Source organism: Trachurus trachurus (assembly GCF_905171665.1).
Source record: "Trachurus trachurus genome assembly, chromosome: 13".
Classification (NCBI taxonomy): domain Eukaryota; kingdom Metazoa; phylum Chordata; class Actinopteri; order Carangiformes; family Carangidae; genus Trachurus; species Trachurus trachurus.
The window spans coordinates 11,649,443-11,672,314 of NC_139892.1; the positions used below are offsets into that span (position 1 = coordinate 11,649,443).

At 41.4% G+C, this 22,872-nt stretch overlaps 1 protein-coding gene across 1 annotated transcript in view; it reads left to right on the forward strand.

The window, feature by feature from the left end:
• Nucleotides 1–22,872, forward strand: part of LOC310996161 (calsyntenin-2-like) — a gene marked incomplete at both ends in the record, with an annotated part of 281,521 nt that overhangs the window by 211,348 nt on the left and 47,301 nt on the right. The window contains 2 exons of the mRNA XM_083985517.1: nt 1,059–1,316; nt 2,905–3,026. Coding sequence (XP_083841643.1) covers nt 1,059–1,316; nt 2,905–3,026 — 380 coding nt within the window. The remainder of the gene's footprint in view (nt 1–1,058; nt 1,317–2,904; nt 3,027–22,872) is intronic.

Here is a 22,872-nt window from a genome sequence, read left to right on the forward strand (position 1 = left end):
CTTTTTTAAAGCGCAATCAATTTGAGATAATGTACAAAGACATCGGGCAAGAAAAAGAGGCTGTGACTGCGTCCCGGAGAAGTCGATGCGCATTTATTTACTGAGGGAATCTAATTACTGGAGTCACATTGGCATGAGTAAGAGGTGGAGAAAAACGCAGCTCTAAAGACGAGACAAAAGCATCAACCAGTGTGCTAATGCTGTGTTATTAGCAGGAACAAACAGCTGCATGTTGCATTTGTTTGCCTGGACAAGGGGGGACATGGCGAATTCTGACATTGGTCGTTTTTCCCCCCCCTCAGAACAGCGTGTTTTTTTCCCCACGCTGCTTTGATTTATCACCATCCGTAAGCTGTTATAAATGATTTATAAATGTGCTTTAAACACATGAAAAACATTCTTCATTGTCGCACGGTGGCAAAGATCGATCGGCAAGGGCACGTCAAATACGTCGAGGACCAAGGTGAGCGCTTCGGCCAAAAAAAAAAAAAAAAACGTTTGTCAAGGTGACAGTCTGAACACACAGATCGTTCAGGACGCTACGTATTGAGGTTAGTGTGTCAAAAGAGTGATGGAGCTGCTTTTAAAGGGAAGAGGAGCAAAAGGGAACGGGATGAGTCAGTGCAAAAGGTGATGATAAGTGTGTTTTGTCAGGACATATAGGGATCACTCTAAACTTCCAGTGATTGGCCCGGCTCACAACAGACACTATATCCTCCTCCTCCACGGCTCCTCGCCGCGTCCTTTCTCCTCCTGTTATCATAGCACTCGCTCAATGTGTCCCTCTGTTTCCAAAGAGGCACATTTTAGTGGTGAGCTATGTTCTGAATTTGTGAACGATGACTCACATCTCTTCCCCTTTGAAAGTCAGTTTCATTTGCTATGAATCAATAGCCACATCCTCTATCCATCTCGCCCCATTGATTACATATTAAGCCCCGCCATCTGCCTTACTCATAAGTAATCATAGCCAAGGTTAGGCCAATATACGCTGCATATCTGCGGTGATTGTTATTGACACGTCTCTTCTGTCGCACCTCTTATTTTGTGACCCGCAGGGGCGTCATCGGGCAGCACTGACCTTCTCCCTGCCCCCAGCGCCGCCACCAACTGGACGGCTTCCCTGTTGACCGACAGCGGGAGGGACAGCGACCTGATCTTCCGCTTCGACGGTCGGCAGGCGGCGAAAATCCCCGACTGGGTGGTGCCGCAGAATCTGACGGACCAGTTCACCATAGCGACGTGGATGAAGCACGGGCCCAGTCCCGGGCTCAGGGCGGAGAAGGAGACTCTGCTGTGTAACTCCGACAAGACGGGTGCGTAGGAGTCACTGCCTGGTGTTCTTAACAAACCCCCATGACAAGAGCAAAGCCAATAATGAATTGATTGCACCTCTTTGTGCAGCCACTGTCTGGTATAAATTGTGTATAGCTGCCTCCTCAGTGAGTTGCATTGTTGCACAGTGTGACGCGTTCTTTCATTTTAATGGATATGGCCACTGTGGAGAAGTTTTAGTCAATCTCTGCCAGCAGAAATACTCAATAACACACCAACTGTGTATTAAAACAGATCTGAAAACAGTTCCCAGCTAATTCTTTGTTTACCTATTTGTGAAAAATGTGATTGATTTTGAAAATATAGCTTTCTATTTGTTTGCAGTTTAAATCTGAAGTTCCTAAACAGAATAGGGAAGTGCAGTCTTCAGCTGAGTGTCCGTCCAGGTTTCATATCGGCGTTTTCTCATGCGAGCCTGTAATTCTGATTACACCACACACCACAAATCAAGTGAGTGGATTAGTCGATGCCGGCCGGGCCTGTGATTTGGGGATTTTTAGTACACAATTACCAGGACGGTCCAATAACTGGAGACATGGTGGCACATCACCAAAACATCTGGGAGCAACAGGAAGTCAGTCATTCTTTTCCAAATGCAGCTCACGGCGGCGGACAGAGATTTGGGCTCCATCAGTAAACAATGACAGGGCGAGTGGGGCAATAAAATATTCTCTTATTGACCACAGTCTGTCACTGCCTCTTTCAGTTTATTCCTCTGTGTCACAGGTAGTTAGCAATGCATAGGACAGATTATTCCACATACGTATACACGCAGAAGAAAATATTCACACATTTCACACAATGTAGTGGCTAATTGTATCCTAATAGTGGAATAATGAGGTTAGGGTAACTACAGTACATGTTATCATCTTACACATCATACATAGGCCTACTTGATACACATATATGAACAGGCAGGTTCAAATACGTGTTTCTGTAGGTGGAGAGAATGTATTTCCATGATAATACTGTCCATAAGTAATAATGGCAGAATGGATGATTATTTTCATGATGGGCTTCAAACACTCTCTGTAATAATTAGGCCTGTCAAAGTTAACAGGATAATAACACGTTAATACAAATTACTTTTAACGGCTCTATTTTGAAGCACACTTAACCCACGTTCTGTTATATTAACCTTTGATCGCCTGACCCATAGTTTGAATCAATTGTCTCACAGCTAAACCGCTTGAGCTGACAGTTTCCACTCAGATGGAGCCGGCATGTTATTATTTGAGCGTATGTTGTTCGTTTGAGGGTTTCTGGACAGTGTTCGTCATTGTTTTTCATTATTATAAAGTTACATCAGCACATTTGACCATTATTAACACTTTGGCAATTAACTATTTTAACCAAATGACAGTGCCATTTATAATATAGCGCATCAGATGGGGCTCTGTGGTCAAACAGTGTGAGAACCACTTCCCTAAGTCAACAACATCATGACACTCACACCAAAAAAAGGACGAGTCTGTTATAAATATCCCAGTGAAACAAGTCGATGTGAGTCTGTTTTAACCCTGACAGTGAGAGGATGTAATGATCTGATCGTCCTCCTTCCTCCCACAGAGATGAACCGTCATCACTACTCGCTGTACGTCCATAACTGCCGCCTGGTGTTTCTGCTGAGGAGAGACTTCACACAGGTGGACACGTTCAGACCGGCCGAGTTCCACTGGAAACTGGAGCAGGTAGGATGCAAATGTTTAAATAAAAACACATACAGCAGGAAAATCCACATCCTTGGTGACCTCGGTTCGTGTACTTCTGCTCACCTTTGCAGATTTGATAAGTAGGTCATGAGTCAATCTCTGGATTAAACATCCACTGGGATTTCTTATCCACTTACTTTAAATCTACGTATGTTCGTCTGTATCTTGCACTAATGCTACAAGAAATAACTTAGTTTGCACCCTTCCACAGTTTGTGTCTTTTTGTGTGTGCACACACTAACTTGTGTGCATGACTACTTAGAGCTTGGTTGCGCTAAAAAGCCCGACCTTTAATTAACCCCAATTAATACAGAGAACTCTTGTATCATTCTACTTAATAACCGTGGAGTTTTTAATGACTTTAGTGACTTTTTTAAATATTTAAAGCCTTAGTTATTTTTTTATTTCTTCCTCTCGTCTGACGCATTATGTAAAGATTTCTCTTATAAATTAAATATATCTAGAGATAAAACGCTGCGTTCACTGGCATGGGAACAAAATTTGAAATAATTGATTGTGGGGTCTTTTCTTGGTACAAAGACGTTGGTACTGTATAAGTAGAGCAAGACTGGAAAGACGTCCAAAATTGGATCTCTGTATTGATATTAAAGTTAAAATATGCAATTTTGTCGTCACTTTAGATTCAGATTCAAGAACTCCAAACAGTGAGTTTATAAAGTGTGTGCAGTACATGACAGAAATGTGCTCTCTCTATGGACATGTTCGTGTATGTGTGTGTGTGTGTGTGTGTGTATGTGTGTATGTGTGTGACAGCAGCTGGGTGCTGATGGAAGATCCTGTCTTAAAGTCAGACAGGTCACCTCGACATTTGATCTGGGGGGGGGGACCCACAGCTGAGCCAGGGCCAGTGTGATCAGACAGATCACTGGTGTCGCAGCGAGAGAGGGTTGTGTTGTGGAGGCGGATTGTGTTTTTTTTTTTTATTCAGATAAATTTCAATTAATTTGGAGGAAACATATTCACACAGTGAGTGTTTGTGTTTGCTGACCTGGTTTGCTAGCAGCTTCATACAGTCCAAACACAGAGTAAATTAAATTCGATCCGAGCTGAACTGATAATGAAGTTCTTTTTTCTTTTATTATTGTTTCTCTAGCAGAGATGGTGACTTGAAAACCTACATTCAGAAAATTTACATTAGATCCTGTATTAAACAAAACACAAAGATTCTTGAAGCCACAAAGTTAATTATCTTTCACTGAGAGGTGTGTTTGAAAACATACGTTAAAATGACAGACATCGATAGCAGACGTGAGGCTCATCAGCTGTGAGTGCCTCTCCAGTCGACTCTGCTGCTGATTGCATCACTTCAATTGCACGACTCACATTCTCTCAGTTAATCTTTCATTCATGCCGTAGAAATAATTCAAGCTCATAAAAACATTATTTCTGGACAGGGCCCTTTTGGTTTTTCGATCATGTAGCTGGTAAAAAAGAAGTTGAGTCACATTTAGTTGACAACAGCTGTTACTTCAATATCAGACACAAAAATACTACCGTATATAACAAATGTATTATGTTAAAAATGGAAATAAACAGACTCAGTAATATTAAAGAAATGTCATTTATTTTATTTATTTGTTCAATTTGATGCCTAATAATTAGTCTCTACCAAGGCAGCAGCTACAGGCCTCTGGCAATAACGATAACAACACAAGCAAACGGTAAAATAATGATGACAAGTAGCCACACATCCAGACACACAACAGTCAGGAAAACATTTTCTTAAATACAGAAATACCTCTGAAAACAGCAAGTTGAAAATATATCTATGGGAAATATTCTTGCATATTGTGTTGTGTAGCAAGAATATCGCTAAATATACTGTAAGTGTGTTGTGGTGTCCTGCGGGGGCGTGTCATAGAAGGAAGGTACTCCTATAGTGGTCGTCCAAGTTGGAACTACATTTCCCACAATGCCAAGGAAAGCAGACAGGGATGAGGGATTGGGAATCAAGGCAGAGAGGAGACAGACAAAGGGAATCTGGGAAACACATGTGAGGAGATGAAGAAGAGACCAGTAAAAGGAGCTTTGAGGCTGACACCTTGTGACTGGAGAAAGTTTTTGAGTAACTGTTGGTACAGGACTGCAGCCTTTGAAAAGAGACTTAAAAGAAAAACCTTATAATCTGAAATAGAGCTATAATTGTTTGGTTTAAACAAAGACTGGTCATTTTGAGTAACTAGAGAAGCATAACTAAAAGCTCTACTTTCTGTTGAACCCTTCTTTTGGTCCGATTCCCTCACACTCTCCACATGACCAGATGTTACAGTGTACCGTTATAAAGTACCCTATGGTCTATTGATCAAGTAGACCTACTGTGTTAATGTAAACCTTTGTTTACACTTCGATTCGGTGGATCGAATTGAATGCATAGTTTGACAACAGTAGCTTGTTATGCTGTTTATAAAGACTTATTTATAGGTTATTCTTTATAGCTGTGAAAAAAGCTGTGTTTGGACTTACAGTTGTCATATTGGTTGCGGACTGAGAAGTTGGTGAGTAGATGATGCATTTTATTTCCATTTGGACTCTGAAGTTAACATGAGGATTCACAATTAGAAAAGACAATTTCTGGTTTTAGATTTGGTGTACCTAGCGTAGCCTGCAGTTCATGAACCTTCCTCCCACCACTCTTTCCAGAAAACTCCCTTTAAACTCTTTTTTTCATCTTTGTTCTCTTGTTTGTTGGAAGTTAACTCTCTTAAGTTGTTCTAAAGTTTACACAGTCACTGCTTTAACAGAGAGTTGCTGGAGGTGAGTTCACTCGTAGCGTAGTCTTCAACTTAATGTTTTTTTCTTTCTTTGATTAACTTTAGGTGATAAAAGTTTCTAAGGATGGCTGCGTTGTGTGTGTGTGTGTGTGTGTTTGTGTGCAAGCTGCACAATAGTAAAGCACTTTTTAAAAATCTCCATCTCTTCCTTTTTTTTGTTACATCCTCTTCTTCATCCTCCTCTTGTTAATGGTTGTCTCTTCAACTCCAGGGCATGAAAGGAAACTTTCATTAAGTCGCTATCTCCCGTCCACCTTGTCTCCACTTCCTCCTCATCTGCTAATGTCCTTTAAAACAAAATGAACCTCTGAATAGCTCCAACCCAGAGAGCTCCTCCACAGAAGAATCTCCTCCTCTCCCCCACGCTGGTTCATCACAGCAGTGATAATTAATTTACAATCCAATCAGGCATTACAAGCCACAATATAATGACTGGAACAGGAGGAAAAAGAAAAGATAACTGCAGATATTAGTTTTACCTGCTAAAAAAAACAGAGCATGCTATCTCTTATTACCAGACGCAGTGGTTAGAGGCAGTGTGGCTTTATATGTACAGGCCTATTGTCTGCACTGTGATTCAGTATTTTTAAGCTTTGTTATCTATGCTGCGAGCATTGTTGAGCGAGATGGCCTGAGGTTTTTTTATTTTATTTTATTGGCTTCATTGAAGAGCTTTTGCATTGAGCTCGTATTGAACACGTCTTTTGTCCGCCGTTTCGCATTCTTTAAACGCAGACTTTCATTCAGGCATCTCAAAGAAGTAGGACCGTCAATCTTGAACATGTTCTCTGCATGAATGAGCCTCTGCATGTGTCGGAGCTGTGTGGAAAATTGGATGTGGTGTACACATCAGTCTGAAAAATAATATCTGCCACACGCAGGTCATAAGAAGGAGAAGGGCTCTGTCCCACTGAAATAACTCATTTAATCACAAATTGTCTGGAAGTTAATTAAAGAGCACAGTCTAGTCGCAGTGTGGAGGAAGCTGCCTGATGTGTATGTGCAAGTTTGCATGCGAATAACATCATACAAACAACTACAGGACATACGTACAATAAAAGCTTCCTGTAGATGTCTGAGACACACTGATAATAGATAATAATTAAGGAACCACTTATTTGAACCAGAGACAGTTCAGCACAGAGGTGGTGAATTTAGGATTAATTTAATTTAAAATTAGCTTATACATCTCTCTTCCTATTCCTTTATTGACATTATTATGATCATTATTGAGCAGTTTTTGCCTTCAATCAATAGGGACAGTACCACACAAACAGAAGATTATTCAGATTTACCCATGAATCCTTTGATTTAAAGTTAAAACTGAAATAAAAACGTGTTTCTCTGCTAAACAATGTTCTTATTGTTATTGTTGCGAAACTATTTTGGGAGTGTAAAAAGAGACTATCATTAGACTGATATTATCTTGTACTGGGTTGGTCAGATATTAGCTAGCAGATAAAAACAGCAGACAGAGAGACATTTCACACCTTTGGTGCATTTTGTAATTTGTTATAATCTTTTCTTTCAGAGCATCTTTGGCTGAAGCTTCCTCTGTGTGACTCACGCAGACGATAATGTGCCTACAACAGTTAGACACAACAGAAAGCCGGTGTTTCCAGTGCTGCAAATTTAAATACACTGCATAAACAGCATGTAACAAGTTAAGATTAAATGTGAACAGAAGAAAAATAAAACAAGCTTTCAAATGCAAACGATATAGGGAAGAAAAGGACACTGGTTGTAGTGCATTAAGTGCAGGCTCTGCAGTGGAAGCATCCACTTTCTCGTAATTGGGCCCAATTAGCGTGACTAGCGCTGAAAAGAGCGAGAATTATCATCACAAATAGAAATGTACCAGCATTTATATTAGTCTGTGACCTAACATACATACAGGTCAGTGGACACAAAAGCTACTGGAGCTCAGAAAATCTCCCGAACATCTTCATGCACCACACTGAGGAGGATGGAGCATACCACTCTGAGAGACGGGGGTGCAGAACAGTCTAACTGGTTTAAAATGAAGCATACATGACATGCAGAAGTCATTTAAACATTTTTTCATGGATGTATTCATGTTGAAGAAAGAAGCAGCACTAGTAAATGCAAATACATGGCACAGGTTTACATGAGCCGAACCTGGTTAAACAATAACTGCCCATAAGACAGATACGTAACTTTACATTCAGACCAGTGGCAGAAAGGCTGGAAAAACACTGTTCAATTAAAAAAAAACTGTCCTTTGTATACTCAGGTGTTAGTTAAGATGCAGTCTAGGCCTGTTTATTATTTTATTTGTTTTGTTTTGTGTCTAAGTTTCTGTGAGTAAACAGTGGCATTTAGTAATTTTGGGCATTGCAAATATGGGATGTGCTCTTAACCACTGAGCACCCCCAACAGTCATTACCAGGTCACCTGGACAGGAAGTTACTGACATAGGTTATTGTATTCACCACTTTTGAGCAAAGTGAACACATCCTTTTTTTCCATTTTTCTACCTGAAGATTTACTGGATGTGGATTACAAACTGGACTGTTTCACAAAAAATCCAGGAGTGAGAGCAGAAATCTGAGAGCAGATGTTTCACCACAGCACTGAAGGACTCAGACTGAAGCTCAGGACGTTTGTGCAGCAACAGTGTGTCTGAGTGTATACAAACAGTTTTGTGCAGGAGCAGAGAAGATTTACTCTCGTGCAGGGTATATTTGAGAAAGAGGGCAGGGTGCTCAGGGAGGAAATAGTGCTCTCAAAAGGAAACGCCACGCTCTTGAATAAAGATGGGAAAGAAACTCCATATTTTTCTGTCATGTTCCACATTTCAAGCCGCTGTTCAGTGGTTCATGAAATGCTGGTAGGATACATGTTTGGCCCATTAGACCCATAAAAGATAGTATTTCTGTTTGAGGCCAGCAAATCTTGGTTGTCAGTGGTGTTTCATTGCTTCTGTGTTTCTGCAGAGTTTTATAACATGCCCCACGCAGACAGATAAATGGAAATGCGGGGTGTACAGTTTGAACAAAGCCTGTGCTGTTTCCTCATCTGACAGGGCAGAGTGACTTTGGCAAGAGGAGAAAATCAATGAGAAGTTACCCCGAGCCTTGAAGCTGCCAAAAGAGCAAAAGGAGGGGGGGGAAAAGACTGAGATAATTGAGATCTAAATGATGTCTCCACCAGGAGTCTAAATTGAATGTGGAAGTGACATTGTTGCCTTCGGCCTACCCGTGAAAAACAGTTTAGTTTTTTTTGTTGTTGTTTTGTTTTTAGGGAAGCAATCAAACAAACTCTCATGGGGGGCTTTTTCTGATTTCACAGTGGTCAGGAAATGGGAAATTTAATCAGTAGCCTCCCATGTGGTGTGGTACATATGATAAATCTGCCCTGTGTGTTCTGAATGAAGACGAGAAGGTTAAGTAGATGAGACAGCGGCAGCACGAGTGAAGGTTTACTCACATTGTCTGGTTTATACTCCAACATTTAGAAAAGCCTGTATTCATGATGTGAGGACTTCCTGTAACTTTGTGATGTCACAACAAAGCAGTCACCAAGCCCCTCCCACCTGGATCTACCATCACACATGCGCTAGGTTGAGTTTCTCAGAGCATTTTACAAGAGATTTCTCACATGAGCCAATTAGAGCGGAGCCTCAGAGCTATTTCTCCTCTGATTGGCTCCTTGGCCTGTTGTTACTTGAGCTTAATCTGCTCTCATGTGATCCATTGGAGGCTTAAAGTTACACCTTTAAAGATTAGTTTTACAGGCCTTTGTTGAGATGATGCATTTCACTATACAGTACAGTATAAAATACATACAGCACATAAAAGTGATGTGATGAGTTAATTCAGTCCTGGCGATGTCTAATTTAGCCTCTTGTGGCCGTGAGGCCTGATATCAGTAAACCAGGAAAACGGTCATGAATTTCCTAATACACTATTTTGTGTGAAAATCCTGTAGAAATAATCGAGGCTCATCTCCAACTCCTCAGAGATTAACCTCACTCCTCCAACTACAAACGGTCTGTGAGGATAAAAGCTTCAAATCCAAATGATTTCCCCCCCAAGTTTGAATATTTTTCTAGTTTCACAGCAGCATGAATTTAAGATGTGGATGAATTTGAACATCATGGACCAAGGCATCATCCTGTGAGAGTAAAATACAAAAGACTTCCCCCGTCTTCATACTGTACCATTGTAATTCTGTCTTAAACAATGACAGAGTGTCCCTTCAGTCGTGACAATAAAATATTGGAGATGGCGCATTTCATTCTTCTCTCTCTTTTTTTTTTTTTTTTTACGAGCCACTTGGCATGATCTTCCTTACACGGTTGGGGTTGCCTCGTAACAGGTCCAGGTTTATTGTGGAAAGAAAGATCTCCTGAGCACCATCCAAACACCGAGCATCTGGCATTTTCAAATTGCTGATGTGCTGCTGTCGGCTGCTGTCGTCTGAAAAAAAAAAACGCTTGTTAGTAAACTACGGGACGTTCGGGGACCTGCTCCTCCAGACGAGCTTGTGAAATGATGTTGTTTTTGCCACGATGTTGGTGGTGGTTGTTGTTGTTGTTGTTGTTGTTTGCATGAAAATGGTGGCGGTCTACACAACATCTGTCTCGCCAAGAGAAGGAGGAGATTGTGAGAAACACACACATGGGAAGTCTCCGAGGACCAGACTTGCTACTATGGAGCTCACACACCAGCACCACAGGCGGAAATGATAGCACATGCAGCTGTCTCCGTCTTTGCACCAGATTAATGTGCAAATGAGGTTGGTGCGTTTTTTAATCCACAAACACAGCATCACACACACATGAGTGAAATAAGCAGCATGGTGGTGATTTTAATAAATGTCCAAAATGTGCAAAAAATACATAAAAGAAATCACAGTTTCTGTGTTTCCTTCATCTGCTTTATCCTCAGACATCGGGCTACAGTAGTGGCCTAGTTAACAAAGAACAAAGAGCCTCAGTTTTTCCGTTTTTTTTTTTTTTCTTCCTTCCATGTTTCAGCTCAACAACCGACAAAGATGTTTTAGATTTCCATATTTTACACAAATCCTGCAGCTGGTGTCCAGCAGCAAGAAAGAAGAGACATTTATCAGATCCCTGTGTGTTGTCTCTTATCTGTGCTGCTATTTTACCTTTTCTCAGTGACACACACACACACACACACATACACACACACTCTCTCTCTCCTCATGGGAGGGTGTGTGTTGAATGATAGATGACTCTTACTAAAGAGCTCGCTAAATTTAGAGCTCTGCTGCACCACTGGGCTCCAAAGTACATGATGGGCACACAGTGACACACACACACATGCACATCTCTCTCACGCACAAACACGCACGCAGGTTTTTGAAGGGTCATCCTGTCTGTCTGTTTGAAGTGCATGCAGTCTTTTGCCTCATAGACTTTCAACCTTCGATACTTGTCCTGTCACTCCACCTGAGCCATTTGTCCACGTGCACACACGCACATACAGATCTGTCATACTTTAACTTATTTGTTTTTTTATTAGCAAAAATCAAATGTTACTTTCATAAATACGTAGTCAAATCACACCTGCATACAAATGAAAGCTTTCTCGTACCTTAGGATGAGTTACAAGTTGTTACAAATACATAAGTGGGCGACGCACCGAACCGAGGCGGCCATGTTGCATCGCCATTTTTTACGTTCAGTGGCAGCGTGACCGTAGGTAACCACGGAAACTCACCGGAGCTGTCGGCTCGGGGAGAAAGTTTTCCAGGTAGCACCTGTTAAAACTGTCACCACTGTGTAGTGTGAGGAAGGACGGAGGCACTGGTGTTGCATTCAGGTGCAGTCAGGCAGACGGCCGTCGGCAAACCAACCAGATGTCATTTTATTCGAAGAGAAAGACGGTAAAATTGTTTTGCCTCGTGCTGGCGGACCACTTGTTTACATAGACGCTTGTTTATCCTGTTACATGCAGCGTCTGTTGTCTGTCTGACGTCTGCCCGATTTCATGTGAATGCAACATCAAGAATACGTTCGGATATGCAACCGCACCGCTAGATGGGGGTAATTCCTACATACTATACCTTTAAGCTGTGTTTCCATGTGTCATCATCTAAATTTGTATATAATCGTCCACACCTGGAAACCTCCTCCTCTGGTGCTTGTGCTGCAGATATCCACATTAAAATGGAGGATTTATTGTGAGCAGCGGAGTCGCCATCCATGGATTTTAGATATTGATTGGTCGGCCATGCAAAATAGCCTTGTTTGTATTCAGGTGGAGGTTCTCATTGACAGCAGGGATCGATAATCAGGGAAAGATGAAATGACAAAGAAAAAGGAGGAGATAGGGGCTGAGAGAAGGAAGAAAAAGCGTCAGAAAAGGAAGATGAAAGAGGAAAATAAAGATGGGGAAACTGCTCTCTGATTGGTACACATCATCATAGACATAGATCATATTGGAAGGGGATGGCAGAAAGACACAGAAGCAGTAGATAACAAAAGATTGATATCAGTCTGATATCCCTCAAAACACAATCTGCGCTCCATTTGAATAATAATTAAATCATAATTTCATAAGCCTAATTGAAGCAGGCAGGTTTTGTTGTGGCGATCCTCTCACAGTGATTTTACTCATTCATCACAGACATTATCTCATCTCATCACATTCTGCCGTTCAGCGTCTCTCAACCTCCGCCATCACCGTCTGCATCTCAAATGAAATCAGCCTTTTATTACAAACAGATTTTGCCGAAACTGCATTCATGCATTTTCCCCGTCATTTCTATTTCTTTCACATCCCACCTCTCTGCAGATAATATTACCTCTGCTTTATGAGAGTGGGAAGGGAAATACTATAGATCTGAGATAGGTGGGGATGCTGGAGAGGCCAGTAAATGACAGGGTGGAGGAGCAATGGCTTTTATTACTGTGCCTGGCTGTGAGTCTCTCTGTCTCTCTCTCTTATTATGTGTGTGTGTCTCTCTCTCTCTGTGTGTGTGTGTGTGTGTGTGTGTGTGTGTGTGTGTGTGTGTGTGTGTGTGTGTGTGTGTGTGTGTGTGTGTGTGTGTGTGTGTGTGTGTGTGTGTGTTATGCAAGTTCACACTTCACAGGAGCTCAACTCAAACTTTAGTTCACACTTTAAAATGAACTAGTTTGTGTTCATTTCTTCCATTTTTTAATGAGCTCCTCTCAGATTTTCTCCAACCCCCTATTACTCCCCCATCACTGACACAATACTGCAGAATCATAGACAAAGAAAGTGCATATTTTATGACTTCATTTACAAATATTTATTTTTTGTTATGGGGAAGTGATATTTCTTGCTACGTCCAACAACATTAGGTGACAAGCTCCAGTCTTGAAATCTGTATTACATTGTCTGAAGTCAAGTGAATCTGTTTTCAGTAAAAGTCCCTCCAGCGATTTAAGACAAGTACCAAGACCAACTCCAAGCTATTTGAAGAAAGTACAGCTTCCTGTTAAGTCTTAAGCTATCTGTGATAAGTTTGTGACAGGTGCAAATCCCCTGTGACAGTTCATGTCAAGTCTTAAAATGGTCAAAGTGTGAAAAATCTTTCTTCCTTTGGGACAAGTCTCAAAACACCTGTCCCAGCTCTCGCCTCGGCGGCACCACGACAGAAACATAATTCATAATATCTTGTTTATGATAGATAAGACTACACAAATGCACTATATAACATTATCCAGCGCTCCATGGATTGCCTTACCGCAGGCTTGGTTGAAATGAAATGCACATGGCTAGCAGAACTTGCATAGTTCCCCTTTAAGGCCCAAATCCTCCTGTGGAAAATCCAAGTTTTAAGTCATTTGGGAAGTCTGTCTTTTATGATTTATGTTATTTGAGATTAGTTTGATAATATTCAGTCATATCTTAAAGCTATGGTCAACGTTGAGAAAGACGATGAGAAAGTTTTGAAAAAAAAAAAATACTATACACTGTATGTCTATGGCTGAATTGATCAGGGCCTTACAGTACAAACCGCTCGTAGTTTCAAATGCGGAAGAGGGTCAGGACAAGGAGCAGGACGGTGTCAACTTGAGCGAGGGGATTGGATGGAGGGTACGAGAGAGAGAGTGCAAATTTGAGCATGGAGAAACTCCAGACTGTATGGCTGTGATTGGTCAATTTTTTTGCAGGCCTGCAGCCGCTAGAGAGAATGGATTTTTTCTTGGTTCCTTTTGCTCTTCAATCCAATTTATTGGGCCAAAACCACCACCTAAAAAATGTTAATGATAATGATCAGTCTTTCTCAACGTCGACCATAGCTTTAACAGGTCAAGTCACAACCATGGCATTATGTTTAGGTCTCTTTATTCCAACTTGAGTCAAGGTCTCCTATCTACGTACAGCTCTTATATATTAGTTCTGTGTTTGTGTCAGTATAAAGGTTGAATTATATGTCCATTGATTAGAGCCGATTCTTTGTGTCTTCCATACAGTATGTATAGTATCCTGTGTGTGCGTGTGTGTGCTTTGTGAAGCAGTTGTTCACTCATTGTCCTCTCTGTGTGTAGGCGTTTGTTATTGAGCATCAGAGAAACTGGAGAGCTTTGGTTTCACTTTGTGGTAAACAGGAGCACAAACCCCCAAATAAAAGAAAATAACAGCCCAGTAAAAGCTGCTACTCGCTGCCATTCATCATATTAATCTGGACAAAATGGGTTCAGTGAATCCCCTCTTCTCCCACAGAATCTCTCCTCTTACCCTTCGCCCTCTCCTCTCCACCCTTTTACTTTCCATGGGTTTCTCTTTTTTTTACTCTCTCCACCGATTTGTCTCACTTTCTCACCAAATAAGACTCTCCAAACTCTCCTCCCAGACTTTCTGCCTACCCAGAAAGTTTTCAAGAGGGGAAAAATTTATGTGCAAGTGTGGCTCTTGCCTCCGACTGGCTAAAGCACTTCCTGAATTGAGGGTTGCTGTCAGAATGTGCGGCGAAGATTTATTGTGCACATCCCACCCTGACCTTAAGTGTGGTTCGAGAAAAGGGGTGAGAAGGAGAGAATTGAAGAGGGGGGATGGAGATGGAGAGGTGGAGGAATAAGTGAGCCGAGCGGAGGGCTGGTAAATTTGCCGTAGGAGTATCGGCAGTGCACATGTTGTCAGGGTTTGGGTAATCAAGACGAGGCGTGTGATGGATGTGGTGTGGCACCAGACGAGATGGCACGATTCTGCTCCCCCCAACAACACCCCCCCCCCCCCCCAGTCTGTCTCCTCTCACCGCTCTGTTAAAGGTCTGTGGCAACTTTCACCGCTGCTTGGTTTGTACTGACAGTTAAAGCCTATGGGACCAAGCCTTCTTTTTTTTTCTTGCTGAGGTTGCTGTTGTTTCACAATCTCTTCCCACACACACACACACACACACACACACACACACACACAGTCGTACACATTACCTCAATGTCACAGTCTTTTACTCCATTGTGATATGTGCTGCTGTATTTAAAGTAGCATGTGCAGATATACTGTAGCCACCAGGAGACAGTGACTCACTTCGTCTGCCAAACTGATGCAACACACAAACTCGGCATCGTGCATGCATTAATAATGAGCGCAGGCCTTCCTGGGAAAACAGCAAGGTTTTACCTTCTACACTCTATGATTACTGCACTTGTGTCGACCGACCAACAAGTGTTGAGCAGCATCGGCACGGGAACCACCAGGCAACATGAAACTTTTCTTTGGAGCTCGAGTTTATTGATTCATTCTCTATGTCTCTGGAGAGTGTCTACATGGAAATAGGTGCAAAGATTTAAAAAATGTTCAAAGCAAGGAGCACTACGTGGACTCCTTTCTCAAATCTAGAGGTGCTCTTTGGAGAGGGATGTGGAAAACAAAGAAAAACTCCAAGGCACTCTATTGAGTTAGTAAAAATGCCTTTAATTAATCTGGCATTGTTACAGTGACATGTTTAAAATGACTACGACGTGTTTCAGCATTGAGCCTTCATCAGGGAGTCAAACAGATAATTCAGAAACACCTAGGTCTTTTGTCTTGGTGTTCAACCAATGACAAGCTGCCACTCAGTTGCTGTGACCCATGTGGTCAGCAGCAATTTCCTGCAGAAGGGGCTTGGCCATAACCCACACCACAGGTAACAAGGCTGAATCAAGAAAAAACAATGGTCAGTATAGATACATTTCAAATGCATAAAGGGTGCAGATAATCAAAATACAACAATAGATAATGGATAAGATACAACAATCAATACAACAAAAGATACAATAAATATAATCATGGACTAGATCATACAGGTGCAAAGATTTACACAAATAAATGTATCAGGTGCAGTGCAGTCATTATCAACACTGTCAGCATGCGCTCACATGCATAGAGCACTTTATAGGAACACCATACTAATACTCAGTAGATCCTCCCTTTGTTGTCAGTACATGCTCAGGCCTATTAGATACAGTCATGTTGTGTTAGTCAGACTAAAACCGACTTTCCTGAACCATACAGTACATGTACATACGTACATTCACATACATTCCTGCATAACTGAGAGAAGCTTAGGAAGAGGGCATATCGCCACCTATCGCAGCAGAGTGGGACTTTGGTGACTAAACCCATTCCCCTGCTGTACTTGAGACATGGACAGAAGTCTAATTAAATTCCCTAGTTGAGCTCTAAAAAAGATCTAAATGCACTGACTGGCTGTGGACCATTTGGTTTCTATATCAACAGGTGGAGTTACACTTTACTGGCCTCTCCAGCATCCCCACCTATCTCAGTTCTATAGTATTTCCCTTCCCACTCTCATAAAGCAGAGGTAATATTATCTGCAGAGAGGTGGGATGTGAAAGAAATAGAAATGACGGGGAAAATGCATGAATGCAGTTTCGGCAAAATCTGTTTGTAATAAAAGGCTGATTTATTTGTGTAAACATGTGGATCTAACCAAAAGTTACCAGCCATCTGAAAAATAAAATGTAAATGATTCATGTATTGAATCAATACGGTATGAAATTCATCCCACATTTTTATAAAAACGTCATGTCTTACTTTACAGTCGGCGAGTGGATTAGAGAAGTTTGTCGATGAGCAGACGGATGAGATCGGTGTGCAACCGGCAGCTGTACATATGATTAAAGAAACTATGATTGATTGGTGCTTAGGGGCCTATAAACATTCACCACATCATTACACCAGCAGCAGCAGCAGCAGCAGCAACAGCAGCAGCAGCCAGGACTGTTAACACCAGGCAGGTTGGCTCTGTGGCTTCATGCTGTAGAAACTGCTGCTCACTGGGGTTTTTTTTTTGGTTTGTTTGTTTTTCTCACCATTCTGAGTGAAAACTCCTGAGACTGCTGAGTGTGAAAATCCCAGGAGATCAGATGTTTCAGAAACAGTCAAAGCCGCCTGTCTGACACCAGCATCCCCGTCAGTCACTGACATCACAGCTCGTCTCCGTCCTCATGTTTGATGTGATGCTCCTTTATCCACCGCACAGCTGCCACATGATTGATTGATTGATTGATTGACTGGATAGTCTCATTATGTAGCAGGTGTGCAGGTGTTCCTAATAAAATGCTCATTGAGAAAAAATAATTTATCCGCGTCACACCAACGCCAACTGTTGCCATGGCACCAGTTGGAGCTTGTGCAACGAGTGGAACCAACGCCACAGAGGAAGTGACCTGAGGCGACGCTGTGAAGTTGCAATTACTCAAACAGGAGAACAATTTAAAGTCATTTTCACTGTGTTCCACAGTCCAAACAATTTTCATAAATAATGAAAACAGTATGATCATTTCAACCACTTATTTTTTTGGCAGTCTTTCTTCACAGAAAGTTAAAATGTCTCACGACGCCCACACGCACATACTGTACATCATGTGCACCTGCACACATGCAGCGCCTCACTGCAGACTGTGTCTTTCTAGTTTCACAATGAGTGGAAAGAACATTTTTTGTCGTCTTTCTTCTATCTGATACGCTTCTTCCCCAAGGTAGGGGGGGCGAAACACGCAAAGTCATGCTGCAGTGAGAGTGTTTTTCGAGGGCACTCCACAGAAAGGTTAAGTTGTTTACCGTGTTCAACGTGAGCTGGTCACAAACCACAACAAAGAGCTTCTCACTTCCAGAGATTTTTCGGGCTCAGTGTCGCTATTTATGTCTGTACCAGTCCTCCCTGCAATATATCAAACCTATGTGCTGACCAGACAGTGTAGAATGAGAATCTGTCCACATCTGGCTGATTAGACCTGTTTTCTATTAATACTAATGAAGCTAACTGAGTGACAAAGATGTTGTGTTTTCTGCCTGTTCTCTGCCGAGAAGCTTTTATTGTGAAGCAGCAACATTTTGCATCAATGGTAACTTCTGTTCCTGACTGAACCTAAAGATCACACACAGCACACCTTTTTTCTTTTTCTTTTCTTTTTTTTGGTTAGTTCAGGTTGTTTGAGGTACTTATCTATAATCATTGTATTACCTGCAGTAGATTCAGATCAGCATGCTCCCACTTAACAGAAGCAGCAGGGAGCATCGGCACACTGGAGCTGAGCTAGTAGCCTTTTTTTTAAGTGTGAGCTTTATTTTGAAAGTTTTCACTGCTTTATCCTCCTGTCAAACAACTTTTTGCCTAGAACTGTAATTTTTTCAAGTTAAAATTAAGTCAAGTTAAGCTTAGATGTGATAGGTCAATGGTTGAAAAAAAAAGAAGTAGTTCCAGCTGTTTAACAGAAAGATAAAGTGGTGGTTATTTTCAAAATAAAACATACCATTTAGCTTTTGCAAATGAACCTGCAGCTATGGGAGCATGCTGATCTATAAAACTCTGACAATAAATAAATACCTCATACAATCTCACATCAAATAACCCAAACTATTACTACTAAGGAAAATAATACAAAGCCAGTTAGCCTGTACTCAACAGTATGCTTGGAAACTTCCCATAAAACCGGCATCTAACGTCTCTGACATTATTTCACCGGCTCATATGTCCTTGGCGGACATCACTTAACCCAACTACAGCCAGGATTTTGATTGTTTTGCTCTAATTGTAGCCTGAAGGTGTGATTAATCTGAACACTCCCTCCAGGCTCCTCTGAACCTTCAAGGCCTCAGTTAAAGTCCTGCGCATACTGTACACAAAGTCAAGCCCCCGGTGCCAGTGTGGGACTTTAGTGCTCTCCTATTGAATTTAAAGCAGTGAAATAAATGCTGCGTACTTGCCTTTTTTTACTTTATAAGTCCAGACTGGAGAATAAAGGAATTAAAGGAAGATTTTTTGGTTCATGTCATCTACCTCAGGAACAGAGCTCCTCTATCCCATCCATGCAGCATTAACTCAAATACTAAAAACCCAGAGCACTGTCTCTGTACAACCTGTCCCAGAATATCATAAAACACTAGATGCTGATACAGACGCTGTTAATTCACAGTGGAAGCTACAGCTGCAGCTCGGCGTTGTGGGACAGCTGCTGAGACGCTCAGCTGAGTTTCCAACCGGGGGTGAAATGAGGTAATGACAGTTTCTGTGAGTGAATATTCTCAGTTTGCTAACAAACCCAAAGCGAAATACGTTAGGGACGCTTATATGTGGGCCAAAGTGCTCCCAAAACTAGCAGCAAGGAAATTGTGGAGAAAATGTGTTTGTGCAAGTGTTTTTAGACTGACTGATGGTGTTGAGGAGTTCAGTGTGATAGACACAAACCACAGCTACAATAATAAAACACCCATTAGGTTTAACATGTTCATCATTCAGCGTTTATTAAATCCAGCGGTAAACAGAGTCACGCCCTCATCTGTCTTGCATATGAACACAACAAAAAGCAAAAATCGGTTCTGGATCGTAAGCGGGGCTTTGCTTCTTTATTTACTTTTCCCGGCACAGAGAAACAATGAGATATTCTGAAAGGCAGAAGAGTCAAATGAGGTGTCACAGCACAATGAGGTGGCGCACTGATGGGGAAGTTATCGTCTCTCCATTTGACTTAATGCAGACTGAGCCCCAATCTGCAGTTTGTGCATGTTCCTGTATCTTTTGTTTTGTGTTTTCCTGATTTAATGTCAGCCTGGAAATGTCCTCCTGTCGGCTTTTAAACCTTCTCTATTTGTCTTATTTGTTTTCCTCTGATCATCATAGCGCTTTTGTTCTTTTATTCTTCCTGGTTTTCAATCAGCTGTTGCAATCCACTGCAAATTATAAAAGAAACATTAAGTCTGATAGGAGGGAATTAGAAGTCGGCTTCAACTGTGTTTGTGGGTTTACAGTTTACATGATATAATGTTTATATTCTTCATATGCCAAACATACACTCCATGGAATATTTTTTTTAATTGCCTTTTTCCCCTATCATGCTCCCATTATGATATTATAGTTTTTGTATTGCACCGTTGTTCCATTGTTCACTCTCTGTGCCCTTTAAATTGCCCCCTAAGGGAGAAATAAAGTTCATCGAATTTAACTGATTTAGATTTTGGGCAAATAGTGTGACGAAATAAGTATGGTGAGTATGCCTAATAACTTATTAGCAGTTCATGTCTCCACTATTCTGTACCCATGGGCCTACAGACATATCACTGGATTTCTTCTGAATCTGATCAGAATCATTGATACCAATGAAAACTTCAGTTCTGCCGTTGTCATGTGAACATGTTTCTCTGCAGATTTACAGATGCTTACTTCCAACAGCTATTTGAGATAATCATATGTTTGGAATAGGTTTAAGCCTCCTTGAATCTAAAAATATCCTGTATAGCCTAATGTCCTCATGTTCAGATTGAAAAGAGTTATGATTCCCAGAAGGAGGTCGCTTTTTGATGCAAATTGCGGCAATTAGCTGATAAGGGTTTTAAAGTACCTTTAATTGCCTTCATGAGCTGCAGGTCACAGACTCCACTGCAGCCGCTGACCGTAATGAAAATGCAACTCAATCAATGAGCCAAACTTTAATAAGTGACTTCCAGTTTATATAACACCGCCATGCACTCAGCGTTTTCTTTGCCTCCGATGCTGCTTTTCCAGGAGAGCGTGGACCACAGTGAAGGTTTTGTGCAAGAACAGACTAGATATGATATCAGTGAAGCTCAAAACATGGTAATAAGCAGGAGCATCATCATTTTAATCTTTAATCTAGGTTGTTGTAACATAATTTTCATCTTACATCTTGATTGCTGTGTTATGACAGGATGCCAAAGTGTGCTGATTTCCCAAGACGCACGAAAGAGACAAAAAAAATGGCACAGGCTATTGTTACTGTACTTCCTCATTTTTACTTTTTTTTTTTTTTTTTCCCAAAACATTTGACAGTAAAATCATGGCACAGATTGAGTGTGTAGAAAAAGTACCAACAAAACAAACAGGTCCTACAGTTGCATATGTGTCCGGACCAGAAATAATAAAGCGTTCAAGGACAGAGACGTTGCAGGATGAGCTGCTGTCAGTTACCAGAATGAGCTGTTTTTATTTTCCGTTCCCACAGGACCATGTCCACTGTCCGCGTTGGTACTGATGAAAGGAGATACTAAGTAGGTCACCGTATCCGTCCAATGAAAGTCAAACATCAGCCCGTGTGGATTCGTGTTTACAACTTACGCTTCCTTTGTAGCAAATGAGCCTTTAATGAACCAAGAACAAGGAAGCTGGTTTATTATTTTGTTCTTTTCATTATGGAGGAAACAAGAAGGTTTTTAGGGCAACTTAGAGTAAACAAGCTCGCAACCAGTGGTGTCAACTTGACTCAAACCCAGGACGCTGAATGTATACATAATACTATACATGTATGTATGGTAGCCCACTGAACCACCATTGCACTGTATTTTTCTCCACTCAGTTGCTCCATATAAACCCAACAGGGTGAGAAAGTCAATGTGATCAGTCTCACTAAAATGGGCATGCAGCCTAAAAACCCAGTGGATGTTTGCATGCTTGTGTGTGTGCGTGTGTGTGTCTGTGTGTATGTGTGTGTATATGTGCCTGTGGCCCATTATGAGCTTATGAAGAGGTCATTTGGCTGTTGACTCCCAGTCTCTGCTGGGAGCGGCTGTATAATTGCCATTCTAATTAGTCACTTTTGCCAGCCGGTAATTCATAGTCACCTTCAAGTACTTCTCCCACACACACATGCACACACACACACACACACACACAGAAATGCACTCAGGACATCCTGTATAGACACATATACACACACACGTATCAGAAACTATTCCTCTGCTTGCACTCTCTTTTTAATTGTTTCTTCTATTTTTGTAATTATAGGCTCTCAGACACCCAATTTTGGATGCCCACAACAACTGACATGATAATAGTTTCCATGTTGACACTGAGCTGATGATGATTTATGGCAATTATGTGTTAGTAAACAGCACTTCTGCTAATGAATCTGGAGATGAAGTATTTTTCAGGCCAGACAAATGGGCCTCTGCTTTTCTGCTTTTACACAACAATTTGTGACAACATGTCTGATTATTTTTAGACATAGCCACTTCATAGCATCTGGGGTGTAGCAGATGTTGAAAGAGATTTAGCTTCAAAATTATTATTATTTGGTGGCCCAGTTTTCCCTCAGTCATTCACTATTTGCTGTAGTGCAGTGGTGCACTGTCAGAAGAGGTAAGCAAGGTGAATATTATGGGTCCCCGAGGGGGAAAAGGGGATTAACAGGTGGTCCCTCATATTGGCGATAGCTGCACTGACAACTATAACAACTACAGACACAATACTGTTGGACAGAACCCTCCTCAAGCAGGGCCCGTTGGCAATGTGTGCTGTAGCTGGTGTCTTCTTATTGTCTGCACATGAGGCATCCAGGGAACATCTGTAAATGTTACAGTCTTCCAATAGGCTAAATGAGGCATTTAGGGGACGTCTATAAATTGTAGCATCTGCCAATAGGCAGCATGGTCAGGAGAGAGTGTGAGATTGAATGTGTAACCTGACTTTACTGACATTTTGCTTTTCCTAAGCTTCACTTTGTTAGATTTAGCAGGAGACAGATGAATACTTAAATGGTTGTAAATCTCCAAAGAGATAAGATGTAGCTAATTGAGTAATAAGTACCTTACCGCTGTACCAGGAGAAATGTT